We start from the raw sequence: 19,677 nt of genomic DNA, 5'->3' as shown, positions 1-19,677 counted from the left end.
GAGCAAAGGACAGCCTAAAATCCCAGGGAACGTGTGCCGTGGAAATTCCCCCACAAAATGAAAGAACAGCCTCTACCCATCTTTGTCAATTTTCATCAAACCAAGTTCTGAACTGCACTTCCTCTAGGTTGTAGCCATAAGCTCAGAGCCAGAGGAAATATATCAGGAGGTTATTTGCCATGAAAAACCAGGAATTCCAGGATTCGTTCCCTTTTGGAGCTGACTCTTAAGTAGAAAAGCGTGACTACGAGAATGGCAGGCATGTGGGACCGTCTGCAAAGCTCTCACATTCTCCCTCCTTGACTCTTGAACACCTGAAGAAACATTTGTTGAAGGAGAAATTATTGGTAGTCCCTCTCAAAACATACCCAACAGCAAGTTAATTGCTTCTGCAGATGGCCAGGGAGCCTGGTCCTCATCGCCAAGCCAACAGTGCAGGATGTCAGCTGGGGCGGTGAGGACCTAAAATTAGGCCCTTGGCAACTCTCTAATCTTAGCCACAGGTTCAGCCTCTTCACTTAATTCCCTTTGCCCTCACTATGAACTTAGGCTCCAGGAAAGGAACACTGTTTAATGGTTTAGGGGTGGGGGAGTAGAAAATCATTAGACTGCCCCTTCCAGAAACTGGCTCCACTCCGTCCTTACAGGAAACCTTCCAAATCTTGCCCTTGGAAAGTTAAGACTGATCCTGGAAATGAGCCATTTTGAAGCACACAGGCTGATCCAGAAAAGTACTTTTTATCTGGGGCAGTAAATGCCACGTGATTTAAGAGTCTGGTCCTTAAGCCATGGTCCTTGATCGTCAAGACATCAAAGGCTGTCTTTCTCTCTCTGGGTTGGTCCTATTTTCTTTCCAAATCCCAGGCTTGAGTCTCTACTGTAACTTCCTGAGCTAAATCCCCCATCTCCTTTAAAACAGGTTTTAGCATTTTAGGAAAAAAAATAAAACCTAATATTTAAAAGCTTGCAGTTGTTTCACAAGTAATATACATACAAGAATGGAAGAAATCCTGGTATTCTAATCTATCTGTCTTCTATCACCCTAATATCTATGCACTGAAGGTCCTCCAGCAGGCTCCATTCTTAGTGTCCTGTTAAAATCTGCGCTATATTTTGTTTCCTTCCAGTAAAGACAAACCAGGCACTGGTAACCCCTATGTATAATTCTCACTACTCAGGAGACAGATCTGAGGATCAAGGTTCTAAGCCAGCCCAGGTAGGAAAGTCTGTAAGACTCTCATCTCCTGTTAACCACCAAAGAGCCAAAAGTAGACATGTGACTCAAGTAGTAAAGCACCAACCTTGAGCAAAAAAGCTAAGGGAGAGTGCCAAGCCTTGGCCCTGGATTCTAGCACATGCTCACACCTCTCCCCCTCCCCCACCCTCAAACAAATTGTAGTGTAACAATTATATCTTTTTAAATTTTTTTAATTGTTATCATAAAGGTGATGCACAGAGCAATTATATCTTTAATATATGTGAAGATCCCAGTGACAAAATCACTTCCCGAAGGTCACTTCTCTAGGATGAATTTCCTTAACCTTTTCCTTTGTTGTTTCCAAATACGGACTGTTTCTCACATTTGTTTAGTCATTGTGTTTTACTGTTGTATTCTCAGTCTGTTCCGGTTATTTTTCAAGACTCTGATCCACCATAGACTCAGGTTTCGAACATAACGGGAGAGGGAGAATTACATGGCAGTTCATTCAGCAAAGATTAATTGAGGGTCTAGTAGGTGTGATGTTGACAGACACAAAAAATGAGTTAGTCACGGACTCTATCCTCAGAGTGTTTATAATCCTTAAGGAAATGAGACAAGTATGGGATCAAGTATAGATCAAGTAATGGATGCAAAGTGTTCTGCATGTCTAGATCAGGCCAGATTAATACCTGTGGGGAGCCAGGTGGCCCTGAATAGGCACTGAGAGATGATGAGTTTGGTGGTTAGGGTGGAAGGACATTCAGGGAAAGGAATGCCACATTCCTCTTAGTACTATTAAACATCATTCTAACGTTGTCTTCTTTTTAATAGTAGTGATACAGTCCTACTCATACCATCACTGTTTTTACTGTCTGGCCTAGTATCTGTTCATACAACCATTTAAACATCTAAAAATACATATTAATGAGGTTTGGTTTAACTCATTGTATACTTCTATAGGGTTTTAGACTTCATCTGTATTTTGTTTTGTCTTGTTTTTATTGACTGGTTTACTCAACAAATTTTAATCCGAATATTTTTGGGGCCAGGATTTAGGAGTTGGAGCTAGTTGGGGAAGAAGGATTCTGAGCCAGGTCTCTTGACTTTATGCTGCTTCTAAGACTTCATAATGTAAGTTAGACCATTCTTTCCACCTTTTAAATTGTCCATTAATCAGTATTTTAAAAGCAATATATTAAGAAACAAACTAGAAAATGTCTACCAGAGCACACATTCACCTTCTATACTCAAAGTTGTCCTTAACCCATTCCTTTACATTAGAGGGATCTGAAATTGTGATATAGTTTGTGGTGTTGCATAGATTTTTGTTATTAGGAGACATCTAGGTAAACCAAGTCCCTTAGCCTTGCCAATCTCTTAAGTTGATTAATTGTGTTAGCATCATAAGCTAAGTCTCCAAGATAAATGATTCTGCAAAGAGTTAGAAACTCCTGAGTTCTTAAGGACTGAGAATAAGGATCCTAGATACTACCTATCCCATACCTTCATTATGTAGCAGTGTCACTGGCACACAGAAGAATCATAGTAATTGCCTTTTGTTGGGCATCTATGTGCTTCACATAATTCCATTCAATCTATATGCCAATTATGAGGCTGAGGCTGGGATTATTATCATTCATTATAGTATCTATTAGAAAATTGAGGCTGCCCAGGCCTGGTGGCAAATGCCTGTAAAGCCAGCACTTAGGAAGGTGAGGCAAGAGGATCATGAGCTTGAGAGAAGCCTGGGCTACATGGCTACACCCTGTCAAGAAGACAAAGAAAAGGAAACAGGAAGGAAGGAGGAAGGAAGGAGAGGGGAAATGAAAACTGAAAGAGGTCAGTTGCTTAAAGTCCCCCAGCTGGTAAGTGGTAGAGCAAACACTTGACTTTACATCAGACTTCCAAGTCATGCTCTTCCCACTAAGTCACTGCTCTTGTCAAGGCCGTAGGAACTTCATAGCAAACTCAGATGTGCAAACAAGGGGTTGGTTCTCAGTCTGTGCCCCTTTTGCTGTTCCATTTATGTTAAATCCTTCCAGGAAAAGATTCCCCATGTCTCTAAGTAATGTGTTTAATTATCTCACCATCAAGGGCTCAATTTTACATTTCCTGAAGATTCTTATCCTGCCCCCATTCTCCGTGCCATAGGATCATGTGTTCCAGTCTTTGTGCCATATCCCATCACCCTTGTGTTATAAGATTCCTTCCTTTGTGGTGGTTACTGTTTTTGTTTATAGTATTATTCATACAGTTTTATAAGAAAAGCATTAAGAATCAAGCCGAGGGACTGGAAATGTAGCCTAGTGGTAGAGTGCTTGCCTAGCATGCATGAAGCCCTGGGTTTGATTACTCAGTACCACATATATAGAAAAGGCAGAAGTGGCTCTGTGGCTCAAGTGGCAGAGTGCTAGCATTGAGCAAAAAGAAGCCAGGGACAGTGCTGAGTCCCTGAGTTTAAGCCCTAGGACTGGCAAAAAAAAAAAAAAAAAGAAGAAGAAGAAGAATCAAGTGGAAAATGGAACAAATGTATGAAGTACCAGCACATGGAATAGATAGCCCTGCCAGAAGTTAAACAAATACGAATAACTGTTAAACTAGTTTTCTTTTCCCCCCCCCTTTGGCCTAATGACTTTCAGTGCTGAGGAGGTTGTGGTACAGCGATTCTCTGCTGATGGGGGTGCAAATTGGAGTAATCTGCAGAGCATGATGATGTATACATCAGGAAACATGCAAATAAAACCTCACTCCCTTCATCACTGTACTTTGTCTAATTCTCCTGAAAATTATCCAAAGAACAGAAAATATAATAAAACCTAAATTAATGAAAATGTCCATTACCATCGTATCTATTATGCTTTAAAATTATTCAATGAAAATTAAAACAATTTAAATATTAAGCTCTAGGGAACTGATTGGACCCATGTTGGTCCACTAACTGAGCATATGTAACCATTGAAAGTCATCAACAGGAGTGTATGGTATTATGGAAGTGTTTTCTGGGACATGTGCTATAAGAAACTAGAATGCAAAATTGCATAGTATAATGTACACCCATTGCATGTAAACAAAGCTAATAGTATGCAAAAAATGTTCTAGTTAGAGGGATTGTCAATTAATTTTCTCCTTCAAAGTTTTCTTTAATATTGGTATTATATTATTTTTTATTATTTGAAAGAATGAGTTAAGACCAAAAGGTGGCCAGTGGCTCACACCTGTACTCCTAGCTACTCAAGGAGGCCGAGATCTGAAGATGAAGGTTCAAAGTCAGCCCAGGCAGAATGTCTATAAGACTCTTACCTCCAATTAACTAGCAAAAAAGCTCAAGGACCATATCCAGGCCCTGAGTTCAAGCCCCAGGACCAGCACACGTGCACGCGTGCACGCATGCACACACACACACACACACACACACACACACACACACACATACACACACAATGGTGCAGGTAATTTGAGCTCTGGACTGAAAATCAGAGATCTGTGTTTCTTCTTTAGTGTTTTTTTCCCCTATCAAAGCTTCAGTTTCTCCATCTACAGAGTGAGCTAAACTAGTGTCCCTTGCCCAGAGTGAACAGTATGTTTGTCTTCATAAAGAGTTTAGCTCATTGAATACAAGGGTTCATGGAAGTTTGGCCCTAGGAGAATGAGCTGCGGCAGGAGGGAGAGGAAAAGATAAATAGGTACTAATTAATTTGAAAGGAAAGTCATCTGCTCTAATGGGAAATTCATATGTACTGTGCCCCTAGTCAGAGTCATAAGTGCACTCTGTGTTAGTTAGCAACTTCAATTTAAGGTACTATGTGATCCTTTGGGCTTTGAAGATAGGAGGCTCCCATACATACACATGAGCTAAAATTGCTACCTCAGCACGAAGACGTGTGCACTCGGAATAATTACACATGCTCAGTGACTCCAGCTGATGGGTTGGTGATGTGTAAGAATAGTGCAAAAACCACCTGACAAGATATTTTGAAAGAACAGTTTGATTTCCAAGCTCTTTGTAAGTAAGTATGCTTTCTCTTCTAGCTGTGGCAGGCAAGCAAAGGAGACGTGATTATCTTGTTTCCTGTGAAAGGTTATTTAGCCCTTCAATCCCATTAAGTCACTTTCTGCACTCCAGTGCACCAGCCTTCCCCAGGTTATCAGCCCAGGAAGAGTAAATGGAGACACCAGGATCCGATTTCTAAAGGGAGGAAAGTTAAAGCAAAGTTTGAAAAGGGTGACAGCCAGCAGCCAGGAACTTAGGGACTCAATTAGACTGAAAGACAACTATCTCATTATCTTGTTCAGAAATGATCTAAATACATAGGAATAAAAAAGTTTTAAATAAATTTGTTCTACTGACTGTCTAGATGACTGAATTTTCCTTCTTGAAAAATTTTTAAACACCCACTTTCATATTTATTTATTCTAAGCGCAAAGCAACTGTGATAATTATGCTGTCAGATTCAGTAAGCTAATGAGGAGTCACCAGAGTGGAAAGGCTTGCATTGTGAGATTGCTGGAAAGTCACTCTGAAGCTTTTGCCTGCTGCCTGCCTGCCTTTCTTCCCTTCCTTCCTCCCTCCCTCCCTCCCTTCCTTCCTTCCTTCCTTCCTCCCTTCCTTCCTTCCTTCCTTCCTTCCTTCCTTCCTTCCTTCCTTCCTTCCTCCCTCCTTCCCTCCGTCCCTTCCTCCCTCTCTCCCTTTCTCTTTTTCTTTCTCACCCTCCTTCTTTTCTTGTTTTTCTATGAGCTGGGAAGAATTTGACAGTCCATAGCCAAACTGAAATTCTTTTGATTAACTGGCTTCTCTCTCTCTCTTTCCTCCTCCTCCTTCTCCTCATTTCACCTCCTTCCCTTCCTCTCTTCCTCCTGCTTTTGAGGGGCAAGAAAGCCTGAGGGAAGTTCTAGCTTTTCCTGCCACTGTCCCCAGGGTCAGAGGAGGTTTCTCTCTGAGAGAAGCTCCTAAGACAGTTTGGATTTAGTCATCTGTAAAGTGTACATACTGTTTATTTTAGCTGTTGAACTGTTTATGCTGTGATGTGAGCTAAAAGAAAGTAGAATGCAAAAGTGCATATCATATTGTCCCTGTGAAAATGTCTTATGCATATCAACAAGATTCGAGGTCTCCCCTTTTCAGCTTTTATCATTCCAAGCCAAAGATGTAAAAGCCACAGATTATTTACAGTATCCAAGCAGAAGTTCAGTCCAAGTGAGGCAGGCCCGCCATTGCAGGCTTATTTCTCCCTTTGGGTGTGAGCAGCTTCCAGCAAACAATATCATTAAGGAATTTTATGCTTTTGGTGTGCTAAACATAGAAATTTCTCTCTTTGTAAAAGAGGGGGTATTTTTGAGCAACTCAAATTCATGCGTCCTGTAAATCTTGCAAAAGAAATGCCCAAGTGAGAATATGTCCTCAGCAAAATGTGTGTGTGTGTGTGTGTGTGTGTGTGTGTGTGTGTGTGTGTGTACTTTGGTGACCCACATGGTTCCTACTTCTTATTGTTGTGGGTTGTTGTTTTTTCCAGATGACATCTTATGACAGTGGCTATTCTTTGTTGAAAACATATTGCATTTTAGGAAAACACACATACTTTCAGTTCTTTAAACTTACAGCAGTCTGGGCTGGGAATATGGCCTAGTGGCAAGAGTGCTTGCCTTGTATACATGAGGCCCTGGGTTCGATTCCTCAGCACCACATATACAGAAGATGGCCAGAAGTGCCGCTGTGGCTCAAGTGGCAGAGTGCTAGCCTTGAGCAAAAAAGAAGCCAGGGACAGTGCTCAGGCCCTGAGTTCACGGCCTAGGACTGGCCAAAAAAAAAGAAAGAAAGAAAGAAAGAAAGAAACTTACAGCAGTCTGCCAGGAAATGTATCCCCCATATCACCTTCTCCCCCACCCCCTGCCTCCGCCATTGAGCCCCTCAACATGGTAACTTCTAAAGAACTCTGCTCATAGCTGTAGCTTAGTGAGCACTTAGAATCAGCAGACGCCTAATGAACACAGTCATTTATGGAAATGCAAACTGCAGGGGAACTCAATTAACTAAACACAGACTGTTTCTTAATTTAAGATTTTTCTTTACATTATGAGAGTGGGAAAGCCATATACATTCAGCAGAAATCCTGTTTTGGACCTTCATTCCTGAAGGTTCTGTGTCCCTGATTTCCATCAACTTCATATTTACCCACCATGCACATTCAGGAAAAAAAAATTGTGTCTGTACTGAACATGCACAGACTTCTATCTCGTCATTATTTCTGAAGCAATGCACTATAACAGCTACTTATCTAGCATGTACATTGTGTCAAGTATTATAAACTAGAGCTGATTTAAGTCTAGAGGGGGATATGTGTAGGTTATAGGCAAATACTGTACCATTTTAAATGAGGGACTAGAGCATCCTTGGGATGTGAGTATCTGCAGCGTCCTGGGAGCAGGGACCGAGGACAACTGGACTTCAGATGATGAAATTTTATCTTTTTAGGGGATAGTGGCATTCACTCCATTCTGGGCCACATCTCCCAATTACCCAGTCCCTTAGGGAATATCCAATACTCTACAATGTACTATGTTGCCAAGTTATTATGTTCCATAAGTTAGGTTAACTGTGTTAAGAGCTTTTTTTTAATGCTGAAATTGAATTCAAGGACTTGTGATAATAGATTTGTCAGTAAGTTGAGTAGTATCTATGCATGTGTAAGGGTAAAAGTTGTATGTGTGTGCGCACATACACACACATATATTTCAAAATAGATGTTTTTAATTTATAAATTTTACCTAGAGTGTGTATACTTAAATAGATTCCCTAATACATGTCACAGAACTTAAAACTTTCTAAAATACATAGCCAGCCCTTTGATGTGTCTCCTTGTGGGACTAGGGTCCAGTCTTGTTGGCATGACACTTACTTCGTTCAATGTGCCTCCTAACCCCTTTTCCAACTTAGCGTCCAGTCTTTATTTGGTAAATATGGATGGAACTGAACTAAATAGAAAACACTTGACAACTATTAGTAGCATCAGCAAAATGAGAAGTATAAACACTCATTTTCTGTCCTTGATGTCTCTTCAGGTGGATATAAAAAGTATATCGGGAAAGATCCCAGGGAATAATATGTTGGTGCTTTTCTCTTCCCCTTTCTACAGAGGAGTCTTTGTTCACAGTTTCAGGAGTGAGGCTAAAGCCAGAAATGTGTGACCTTTTGGCCTCCTACAGGAAGGGTCACCTCCCAACCCGGCTTAGCAGATGCTGGTAAGAAGAAAGGGTGAGGCCACCACGGCCTTTCCAGGTAAGTGATCCCACTTCTGCCCGCCTCTTGATGGACAGACTGAAAAGCAATCACTACCAGGTGGACAGGCCATTGTTTGCCAATTCAGAGCACCTCTATTCTAGGACTAGCCTTTTATCCCCAACTCTAGGGACAGAGCCCAGTCTCCCAGACCTTCCTTCTCTAAACTGTGCATTGCTGTTTCCCCTGCCACGTGTGGTGATACCTTCGGCTGACAGGTGGATCTTGCTGTCCCTTAACCAGGTAGATCTCTCTGTCACTTGACAAGAGTAAATCAGAGGAAAAGGTAGGTGACCCACAATCCCAGTTGCTGAAGACTGAGAGGTTTCCTGGGATGTCAGCTCTTCTGTGCAAAAATCACCACAGTCCTCAGTAAATTGAGATGATTGGCCACCTTAGTGGTATAAATTATCCTCTAAGGTAATCTTTTTTTATTTTTATTTTTTTATTTTTTTTTTTTTTGGCCAGTCCTGGGCCTTGGACTCAGGGCCTGAGCACTGTCCCTGGCTTCTTCTCGCTCAAGGCTAGCACTCTGCCACTTGAGCCACAGCGCCGCTTCTGGCCGTTTTCTGTATATGTGGTGCTGGGGAATCGAACCTAGGGCCTCGTGTATCCGAGGCAGGCATTCTTGCCACTAGGCTATATCCCCAGCCCCTCTAAGGTAATCTTAAGAGGAAGAAGTGCTGTGGAGGGTTTCCCCAAAGCTACCACACCCTAAAAGAAGTTCTGTTAACAGGCACAGAAACCCAGGGAGGACATTTCCAAAAGCTACCACAGTACGGAAGCCTCTAGATGAATGGAAAGGACAATATTCCATATAAAAAGAATCACCTTCGGGGCCAGCCAGCCTTTCTGGTGACCCTTGCCATATCTCAAACCATAAGCATGATACTACCCTTTTGGCAAACACAGATTGTCCATACTCCTTAACTGAATTCTGGGGACTAAATGTTAACCATTGGCACGTGCTATGTGTGCACTCCAATGTCACTCACAGGGCAAGACTCGGCTCTTTGCCATTTTCTCTTGGATCTGTGTCACCATTTAAAAGCATATACCCATCTGGCTCTTCAACAATGATCTTGTCTTCCAAGAACAGAGAAGTTGAGACATATAGCTGTTCCCAAGAGCATATTTATGAAATACTTTGTATCTTGACAATCAACAACTGGAATTATTAACTGGCAATGCAATGTGATGGTAGTCTTCAAGTCAAATATATTCTGGAGTAGTTTTTGCTGTTTCCTTACATCATTTCATGTAATGAAATGATACAGGATGAATTTTACCTGCAGTCTCCAAAGGTGAAGAGTTTGTCCTTTATAAAATTATCAAAGACACTAATGAAAATGGTCTTAGATGCGAGCACTCATTAAGCATTATCATTCTTTCTAGTGTTGTTATTATGGATTTTGTCCTACATAAGCAGCCAGAAGGGAGAGTAAGAGAGAGAGAGAGAGAATGCTGCTTTTCTAATGTACAGTTTCTTTCACAAAGAACTATTACCTGTAGACATAAATTGGTCACAGTAGAAAATCAATTAAATGTAGCTAGTCGGGCCTGGTGCCTGTGCCAGCAATTGAATAAGGGAGGCGGCAGATTTAGCCTCTATTGGAGTAATCTTGTGATGTCCCCAAGGCCTCAGAACTAACGTAAGGAGATAAAACCTGTAGGAGATGAACCACAGAGGGAGAAGTTAGAGCAATTAAACTGTTTAATAAATGGCTGAGGATCCACAAAATCTGACAGTGCTAAAGTTAAAGAGACTAAAAGCTGTAATCACACCGACACTGGGGGCCTGTAAATCTTTTCCACTGAATTGAATTTATGTTAAAATATTCACTTTTTAGGAGAGTCAGAATGTAAATTGGGGCATTAGGAGTTGGTAACTGGCAGCGATTCCTCAAAATTAAGACTCTTGATACATCTTCAAAATGTCAGTGTTAGGCATGAAGGAAAAAAGTGTCTACAACAGAGAAATGGACAGGAACTAAAGTTTACTGGGTGCTGCCACATATTGGGTACTGTACTTGGTATTTTTCCGAAGTTATTTCAAAGCTTGGTCTATTTCAAACCATGGTTTGTGGTGAGTTAGAATTCCAGTTGGTGCTCTCAGAGATAGGTTTTGATCTTTATTTTTTCCAGTTGGTTGTAGGGCTTGAACTCAGGACCTACGCACAGTCCCTGAGCAATTTTTTGCTCAAGGCTAGCACTCTACCACTTTGGGCCACAGTCCTACTTGTGGCTTTCCAGTTTTCTAGAGAGAAAAGTCTCATGGATTTTCCTCCCTGAGCTGGCTTTGAACCTCCATCTTCAGATCTCAGCCTCCTGAGTAGTTAAAATTACAGGCGTGAGCCATGAGCACTCGGCTGGTTTTGATCATTTTAATCGCTTTTTTGTTCTTATTAACGATATTGTGTCTTCTATACTTTATTGTTACTTTTTCATTTATCCATCCATCCTTTATCAATCAGGTTCTTTTTAACAAGTCTATACTCTGCTGTTCATTATTTTTATTTTGTTTATTCCTCATTTTCTTCCAGGGCTACTTTCAGGCTGTTTCAGTTTTATTTGCTTACTAAGAAGCTTCAAATCTAATTCTGTATTGGACCAGGGGTTTACATCATCACCTATGACCTGGATTGTTTTAGATATGATGCTCAAGCACATAATACCTAAAGATAGAGCCATTGCTTTATAACTGCAGGTTATTGCTATTCTCATTGTCTAGAATTTGACGATGATTGGACTCAAAACGGAACATAGAGTACGAGTTTAAGAAGAAGACTTCTAAACAGTTCCAGTCATTTTGATCCATCCTTGGGTCACAAGGCTGATTTTCCAATGCAAGAAGCAGGAGACTGACAATTGAGAGAACTTGGAAACAGAGTGAGGCTTACTGAGGCCTGTCACTTTTGTATTTACTTACAATTTACTCCAAAAAAAAAAAAAAAACTTGTGTGGTAAGGAGAGGATTAGTTTAAAGTTTAGATGTCTCCGGGAAAAATGATCTCTTAGATAAGGTTGTCAACAAAATGACTTGTTGAAGAGTACTTGTTATCATTTCCTTGTGTATGGGGTGCTTCTTCCTTACTCACCAGACTATTGGAATGTAATACCACCCCACTCCACTCAGATTTTAGGAGTTTGAATTGAGCTGCTGGATAGAACTGAATTTCAAGCTATCTCCTATTTCACCCTCGTGGTCCGTGGCGATGGCAAAAGTAATAAGCAATCTCAGTCAGCAGTTGATGGTGCGATACAAGAGTATCTACAAAGATGTGATTCAGGCCTTGTTGAGCCATCAGACATGCATGTGCACACGCATATACCCATCAAGTAAAAGGAGATCTGCCTGTGCCAATACAGCGTTTCCTACAATGACTCATTCTAAAACAAGCCAGGGAAACTCAAATTACTTCATCTGGGTATCATCTCAGGAAATATCGGAGTCTTGAAACCAGAGACCTCTATGTATCCTTTTGAAGAACAAGGGAAAACCAATTAAGAGAGAATTGAAAAATGGTAACTGTCTCCCAGTATCTGAGATGGAAGAGGAAAAATGCATAGACAGACCAAAGAAATCTGCCTTTCATGAGTGTTAAGTAAGGCATTGGACAAAGCTTGTCCAGATGTACCTGAAATGTGAAATGGTGTGGGCTGGATGATGGGGCAGACAGGTGTCCAGCTCAGAGAACAATAGTTATTCATTCAACCTAAAGGAAGGCCAGTAGTGATGTGGTAAAGGGCTCATTACTTGTGTCTTGCCCTAGTCAAATATTTTTATGAATTACTTGAATAAAATCAGAGAACCCATACAACTTATAATACAACTATTATGATGATTGATTTATTATTTTCATTTATGAAAGAAGAAACTGAGGCCCAGTGAATTAACTCTGCCATAGTAGTATGCCAGAGTTCAGATGCAAACCTCAGGCCTGACTTTCTCAGTGTCTCTGATCTTTCCATTAACTACAGGCCCATCAGATCTGTAGAATATGCAACTCTTTTGAAGAGGCAGCTGATCTGTAGCACAGGATTCAGAAGACTAAGAGCTAATGAGTAACAACCCAAAGCCATATTTATTCCTATCAAATTTTATCTGATTTTAATTCTTATTCTATGTTGGTCTTTAAATGCCTACAATTTAAGTAAGGCTATGACTTAGTAGGAAACAGCACTTTGAAGTACAATGTGAATTAATGGTATAATCTGGCTGCCTCCAAAAGATAGTGCTAATGCTTTTAGGCCACATAAATGAAGGGCTAAGATGTTGTCCTAAGAAAAGGAAATAGTCTTCTCTCTATAGATTGGACCATATTTAAATTATTATGTTCAACTCTACGCATTTCATTTTAAATGTCATATTGAAATATTTATTGTACACCTATTAGTTTGCAGATCTAACCCTGAGTAATCCTCTTAATAATGCTAAGATTTCAGTGCAGTTGGTTGCCATTTTACAAAGAAGATTAAGAATCAAATGTAAGTAGCTAGGATTTGATGCACAAACTCTGTTCCCAAAGCCTGTGCTTTCCCCAGCCCACCTCCAACTCTGCATGCTTCAGGGAAGGCGAAGAGAAGCATGTGGACCAAGCTACAAGGAGAAGAAGCTACAAGAAAAGAAAACTCAGGGTGAGAGAAATCCAATCTAGGGGATTCAAGGATGTCACAAAGCAAGTGGCTGGCATGCCCACATGGATGGCCACAGTTAGGACAGATCGAAAGCTTAAGGATGCTTCTTAACTGATGTAACAGGAAGAGTCTTTGAAGGGTTTCGCCTGTCCATGTGTTCCCACAAATAAAAAAAAGTGGTAAACTTCCACTGCACCCACCCCTCCCCCCAAAACATGAAGGCCTGTAGAAGGGATTTCCATTGTAGAGGTTAGAACTGCTGGCCACCAACATTCTCTGATAATGACTCCTCAACAGCTGTGAATAGACCACGTTTGGAATTTGGGTCAGATTTTGTCATTGCAAAAATAAATAGACTTGTTTTATTTTCTAAGAAAGGCTATTTTAAAATCTACATTGACACACTTGCTCTCTTTAATTATAATGAAAGATAAATTGTGCTTGTGCTTCATTTTCTTTCTTCTTTAATTAATGGAGTTACCTGTTCAAAAACTTAATAAAATTATATAGTACTCCTGGTATTTGTGCATGGTTTTATTTCCTCCCATGATTTTGTTGACCAATAGAAACACACTTAATGTCTAAAACCAGAATTTATTTTTGTTCAATTTGATTAGTGATGCTTACTTAATCATTAGTGCTATTCATATAATACTTCTGACTCCCAGGCATCTGTAATTGGATGGCACTTCCTGGATCATTAGTAGGTGGACAGGACAACATGATTCATTGTACTCAATGACTCTGTGTCATTGGATTGCCAATTCAAGACTTTCCAGGCCTTTATTGTAACCAGCAGCATTTCAGATGATCCCAGGACAAGGAGATATCAAAAAGTTCCCAGATGATATGTGATGAATATTGGTGGGAAAGAGAAATAAAACTATATTGTTTTAACCCACTAATATTTGAGGGTGATTATTCGTTACTACAGTGTAACAGCTGTCTGACCAATAAGAGGTCACATAAAACATAGACATACACTGTCCACCAGGCAGGGCCACATGAGGTACTATTTATATTTCTGTTTGATTATCTGTTAAATTAACTTTTAAACAATCAGTTCCTCAGTCATCACACCAATCAGTTTTCAGGAGTTCATGTAACTATTGGTGACCATGTTATACAATGAAAACAAAGAACATTTCCATGGTTACAAAAAGTCCTATTGGACATGACTAAAGACTGACTCAAACTTAGAGCACTTGCCTGGCATATGTAAAGTGCTAGGTTCAATCCCCAGCGCCACACAAAAGCAAAGCAAAGAAGAGGACAGGATTGGGACATGCTCTTGGGCTCCATTCCCAACATCACAAGATAAACAGAAAAAAATAAAGAAGGAGGGAGGAGAGGGGAAGGGAAGGAAAGGAAAGGGAAGGAAAGGAGTTAGGAATTTTATGAAAGTTGGTTGTGACCACCTAACGTGCCTTGATATTTTAAGTGAGTGAATCTAATACCACCTTAAAGTTAATCTTGAAGAGTTCTGCCTTTTAAAATGAAGGCTTTGAAAGAATCCAGTAGAGGTTGCCTTCTGGAATATCATCTTGGGAAATTACAGTTCTTAGAACGAAAAAGCTCAGAGGTCTTTTCCTGAAGATTACATCCACAAAGAAGATTTGATCTCTTTTTATTATGCCTGACATTTTCCATAAATGAATTCCCAGGGTTGTGTTATTTAGTCCAGGTGAAGCCGCTGAGCTTTACATTTTGTACTTCTAACTCTTCTATATCCTTAAGCAGATTAATGTGCACGAATAGGAGATCTGGTGCACTTAGTAGCGAATTCACTGCTTATTTTCACCATTCTGAGCATTTTCATTAGACATTGCCACTGTACAATTTGTGGGAACCCAAAATGAACCAAAATATAAAATCATCTCTCTAATTCGTTTGTTAGTTCACTTGGCATACATCTAGGCACTGGATTAACATTCCCCTCGGGGGACCTTATAATGTGTTGGAAGATGAGGTGAAAGTAAAGCCAACCAGTGACAACATACCCATCTGTCCATCTCAGAGGACAGGGTAGCAAGCTTTTCTGTCAAGTAGGAATTTGCCAGGTAGGCAATTGAAGAAGTAAGAAGAGAATTCCATGCTAGGGAAACCAGAATAGAGATGATGCTTTGTGCTGGAAGTAAGTGAAAACCCATATCCAGTGGCTTAATCCATAGAATATAATCTTACACAAGTCCAAAAGTAGGTAGTTCCAGTATTAAGTTACTGGGTTGACCACACAGGTCTTTCCCTCTTTCTTCACTTCAGCTTCAATGTCCTTTGCCTTAGTCCTCAGCCCAATTTCTCTCCTTGTCATGAGATACTGCCATATTTCCAGAAAGCAGATACATCACTGTCCAGAGGAAGAAGATGATATCCTTTCTGTTTACCACTTTACTGCCTTTTGCTTTACACTACAGAGTTCTGAACCCAGAGCTTCACAGGTGCTCTACCATTTGAACCATGCCTCCAGCTCTTTGCTCTGGTTATTTTGAGAAAGAGTCTCACTTTTTGCCTAGACTACGAGCCTTCTATTTGCATTATTTACTATAGCTGGGATATCAGGGTTAGTCCTTGCCCAATATAGTGAAGATTTGTTTTGTTTTGTTTTTGTGCCAGTCCTAGGGCTTGAACTCAAGGCCTGGATGCTGTCCCTGAGCTTTTGCGTTCAAGGCTAGTGTGCTACCACTTTGAGCCACAGTGCCATTTCCAGTTTTTTAGTAGTTAACTGGAAATAAGAGTGTCACGGTCCCCCAGGATTGGCAAAAAAAAAAAAAAAAGTCACTGTCTTTCCTGCTAAGGCTGGCTTTGAACCATGATCCTCAGATCTCAGCCTCCTGAGTAGCTAGGATCACAGGAATGAGCCAGTGCTCAGTATAGTAAAGTTTTAGTGGTGGAACCCTTAAGAGATAGGTCTTGTTCATGATCATTGGGAGCAGTACCATTAGAAGGGATTAATGCTGGTATCACAGAGTGAATTTGTTTTCTGGAGAATGGGGTGTCATTAAATAAACCACTACCCCACATGCTCATACATGCTCCCTCCACTACCCACACACTCCTTCTTCATACAGCTGGTCTCCCATTCTACATTTCTGACACTGTTGGAGTACTCTTATCAGAATACTGGCACCATGCTGTTTGGATCCTTCATCTACCATAATCAGTAGCCAAACAAACATCTTACTTCATAAAATACTTTATACCAACTGAAGAGAGCAGAAACAAAGCATTAGCAACTAGAAATTGGTGAAGAGAGGAGGTGCCAGAGAAAACAAATCATTGTCTGTGAGAGAAGAAGAAAATTCTGAAACTGAGTAACCTACAAAGAAAAATGTTAGAAGGGTATAAACTAAGGCCATGGCTTTGTTGGCTACGAGTCATTGGCAACCTATAGGAGAGTCTCTTTTGTGGAATGGTGGTTATAGAAAAATATGAAGGATTAAAGATAGTGCATGGTAAGAAAGCAGAAGCAGGGAATATCTTCCAAAAACTCTTAATAGGGTAGAAAACCCGGAACACTGGTGAGCAAGTAGAAGTACTGAAAGCTTATTCTGCAAGTTGGTTCTGTTTTGCATAGGCAAGATTCTACATGTTTATGGGATGAAGAAAAAGAAGGAATTGGTGGAAAAGGCATTGGTGGAAAATCTAAACTCACCAGGCATGCTGTCTTTTCTGGCTTTTGTCTAGCTCTTCCTCCTGCCTGATACTCTTTCTCTCAAATAGCAGTACAGACGACCTCGGCCTAGGCTCAGCTTTTGCTCTTGGCATCTCTCAGAGAAGCCCGCTGTAGCCATATTACGGAAAAGGCAAACCTCCTGCATGCCAATGCAACTTACTGTATTTCTAACACATGACCACTTGATTTCATGCTCATCTTACTTTTATATGTATTGTTTCTCTCTCCCCCACTAGCATTCAGTAAGACAAGAATCTTGGTTTTAGTCATTGATGTATCTCAAATTCCTTGAGTTGTGGTATCCATGTAGTATTCTCTCAGTACATGTTTGTGTGTGTGTGTACACACATGCATGCACATGTGTGTGTACGTGCGTGTGCATGTGCACACTGATACGGAGGCTTGAGCTCAGGTCCTTGAGCTCTGGGTTGGCTTTTTCACTCAAAGCTGGTGCTCTGCCACTTGAGCCACACTCCCACATCTGACTTTATGATAGTTAATTGGAGAAAACCTCACTGCCTTTCCTGCCAGGGCTGATTTAGAACTGTGATCCTCAGATCTCAGCATTCTGCGCAGCTAGGATTACAAGTGTGAACCACCAGTACCCGGCTTCAATACATGTTTTGAATGAACACCTCGTCACCTTTTTTAACTGCAACCCAGCACTTCCTTTCTCCCTCCTTACACTGCTAGTTCTTGGACTATTTTTGTATATGATATACCAATGTTTTATGTGTATTGTATATTTTCTAATACCCCAATAGAAAGTAAGCTCCACAAGAATAAGGATTTTGATATGTTTTAATCACTAATAATGCCAGTGCATGTTGTATAGGCATGATTACAAAATAAATGAATAAAGGAGCTGGTGAAGATTCAGAGACTGAAGGAAGCAAGTTGAAGAGCCAGTTGGCCTGGGAGAAGGTAAGAGATGTGTCCTCTGAGATGGAAGAAGAGAAAAACCATTTAAAAGGCTGCTCAACAGGTATACTGCATCGGGAGCGAGGCTGCTTTTGTGCAGATCTGACTCTGCCGCTTACTAACCATCACCTTAGGCCCAGTGCTTTCATTCTCTGTATAGCGCTTTATTTCTCTTTGTTTTAAGACCCAAGTACATAACTTGGAGAGGAATCCATGAGGATTAAATGAGTTAATAGTTTTTAAATATTCTAAATAGTAAGTACTATAGTAAGCACTATAAATATCAGCCCGTAATACTAATAGTAGTGATGGTAATTGTAGTAGTACTAGGAGTAGTTGTAGCAGCAACTGCAGCAGCTGCACAAGTGGTGAGGGAGTGGAGTAAAGTGAAGAAAAAGGCACAAGATCTTTCTGGCAAATGGAGGATGGACAGTGGTAAGAAACCAAATCAGGCTCACACTGATAATCCTAGCTGCTCAGGAATCTGCGATCTGAAAAGTGAGGTTTGAAGCCAGCCCAGGCAGACAAAGCCAAGAGATTTTTGTCTCCAATTACCCAGCAAAAAGCTGGAAGTAGAACTGTGGCTCCAGTGGTAGAGAATCAGCTATGAGCAATAAAGACCGTGCTAGACATTGAGGCCCTGACTTGAAGCCAATGGTGATGTTCAAAGAAAGGATATCAAGAAACCAAATCAGGTTCCAGAGTAATATTGGACTGGGGAGTGGAGTGTAAGTACCTGGTTAGGCCTCAGTGGTGACTGTAGGTCACGTGGTGAGCCTAGCTAGTTACCACTGCAGCAGGTCTACAATGAAGTGTACTTGAGTTGCCCTCTTGCTCTAGAGGATGGATTCCACATTGAGAATTGGGTTTGTTAAAATACAAACTGTTTTCTGCAGACCAGTGCCAATTCCTGAAAATGTACGTGAAATACAATATGCCACGGATTTTTTTTTCTTCCTTGAGAGTTTTCCCATTTTTTTTTGTTTTGGTTTTATAATTTGTTGTTTTAAATAACACATGGGAAAAGATCTAAGGGGCCAAGCTACCAGCACTACCTGAGCCCAGAACAAGGGCTGCAATGGGCTGCACATTTCCAGAAAAGACAATTCCCCAAAAGGGTGGCTGGGGAAGGCAGATAAAAGACTGAAGTTGGGTCATGTGACAGGTGTCACTTGAATAAGATACTGGGGCCCAGAGATAAAAGCCCACTCCTTTTGGTCACATGACATAGCTTCATTACACTCTCAGTGGGGGGTTAGAGAGTCTGGATGCCATTTTTACTTATTTATTTATTTGTGTTTTTTCCCCCTTATTCTGTGATAATGAGAAAATGTTTAAACTCCCATCTCTGTGTTTAAACATTTCTTCCTGCTGACAGCAGTGGGGTAACCCTTGATCAACTGTCAGATTGGAAAGTGCAATTTTTCTGGAAAGTAAACAGCATGTTAGCTGGTTGGAAATAATTTTGTGTTTATTGGTAGCTGTTAGCCCAGGAGTGATGGAGCCTTATGACAGCACTTGTCAAGTGAGAATACGAAATAAGTTTAGAGATACCTTTAACTTATAGCTCTGACAATGAGACCTTACTGTGTTGTGATAGAAATGTACTCTAAAAAAAAAGTTAAATTGAAATGAGCAAAAACTTTCCCAGTGTTACCAGCTCCTGGAGATCTTGACACAGAATCAAAGGCACATGCTTGGAATGCTGGAGTTGGCAGGTCCTTGACAGTCACTAAACCCAACCCCTTGTTTAACCATGGGGAAACTGAGGCTCAGAGAGTTGCCTTAGGCTCTGCTTACAGGTAAGAAAAAATGTAACAACTATCACTATAGCAAAGGAATAAAGTGCTTATTTTCTTTTAAATTGTATGTGTAAAGGTAAATGGAAAAATCTGATGGAGGCAGTTTAAATATTTTGATCTAAGTATACTCAACGATGTTTAACAGTATATGTATGGGTGTATAGATATA

General features: G+C 40.6%; 1 protein-coding gene across 1 annotated transcript in view; it reads left to right on the top strand.

Annotated features, from left to right (window-relative positions):
* The window catches only part of Cdk15 (cyclin dependent kinase 15), a 93,226-nt gene extending 79,617 nt beyond the window's left edge, over positions 1-13,609 (top strand). Inside the window, exons 13-14 of the mRNA XM_048344950.1 lie at positions 8,332-8,474; positions 11,018-13,609. Coding sequence (XP_048200907.1) covers positions 8,332-8,441 — 110 coding nt within the window. The 3' untranslated portion in view covers positions 8,442-8,474; positions 11,018-13,609. The remainder of the gene's footprint in view (positions 1-8,331; positions 8,475-11,017) is intronic.
* The last annotated feature ends 6,068 nt before the right edge of the window (positions 13,610-19,677 follow it).

Source organism: Perognathus longimembris, chromosome 4, assembly GCF_023159225.1.
Source record: "Perognathus longimembris pacificus isolate PPM17 chromosome 4, ASM2315922v1, whole genome shotgun sequence".
NCBI classification, from domain to species: Eukaryota; Metazoa; Chordata; class Mammalia; order Rodentia; family Heteromyidae; genus Perognathus; species Perognathus longimembris.
Note: the sequence above shows the minus strand (reverse complement) of the source record. Positions and strands in the feature narration are given on the sequence as shown.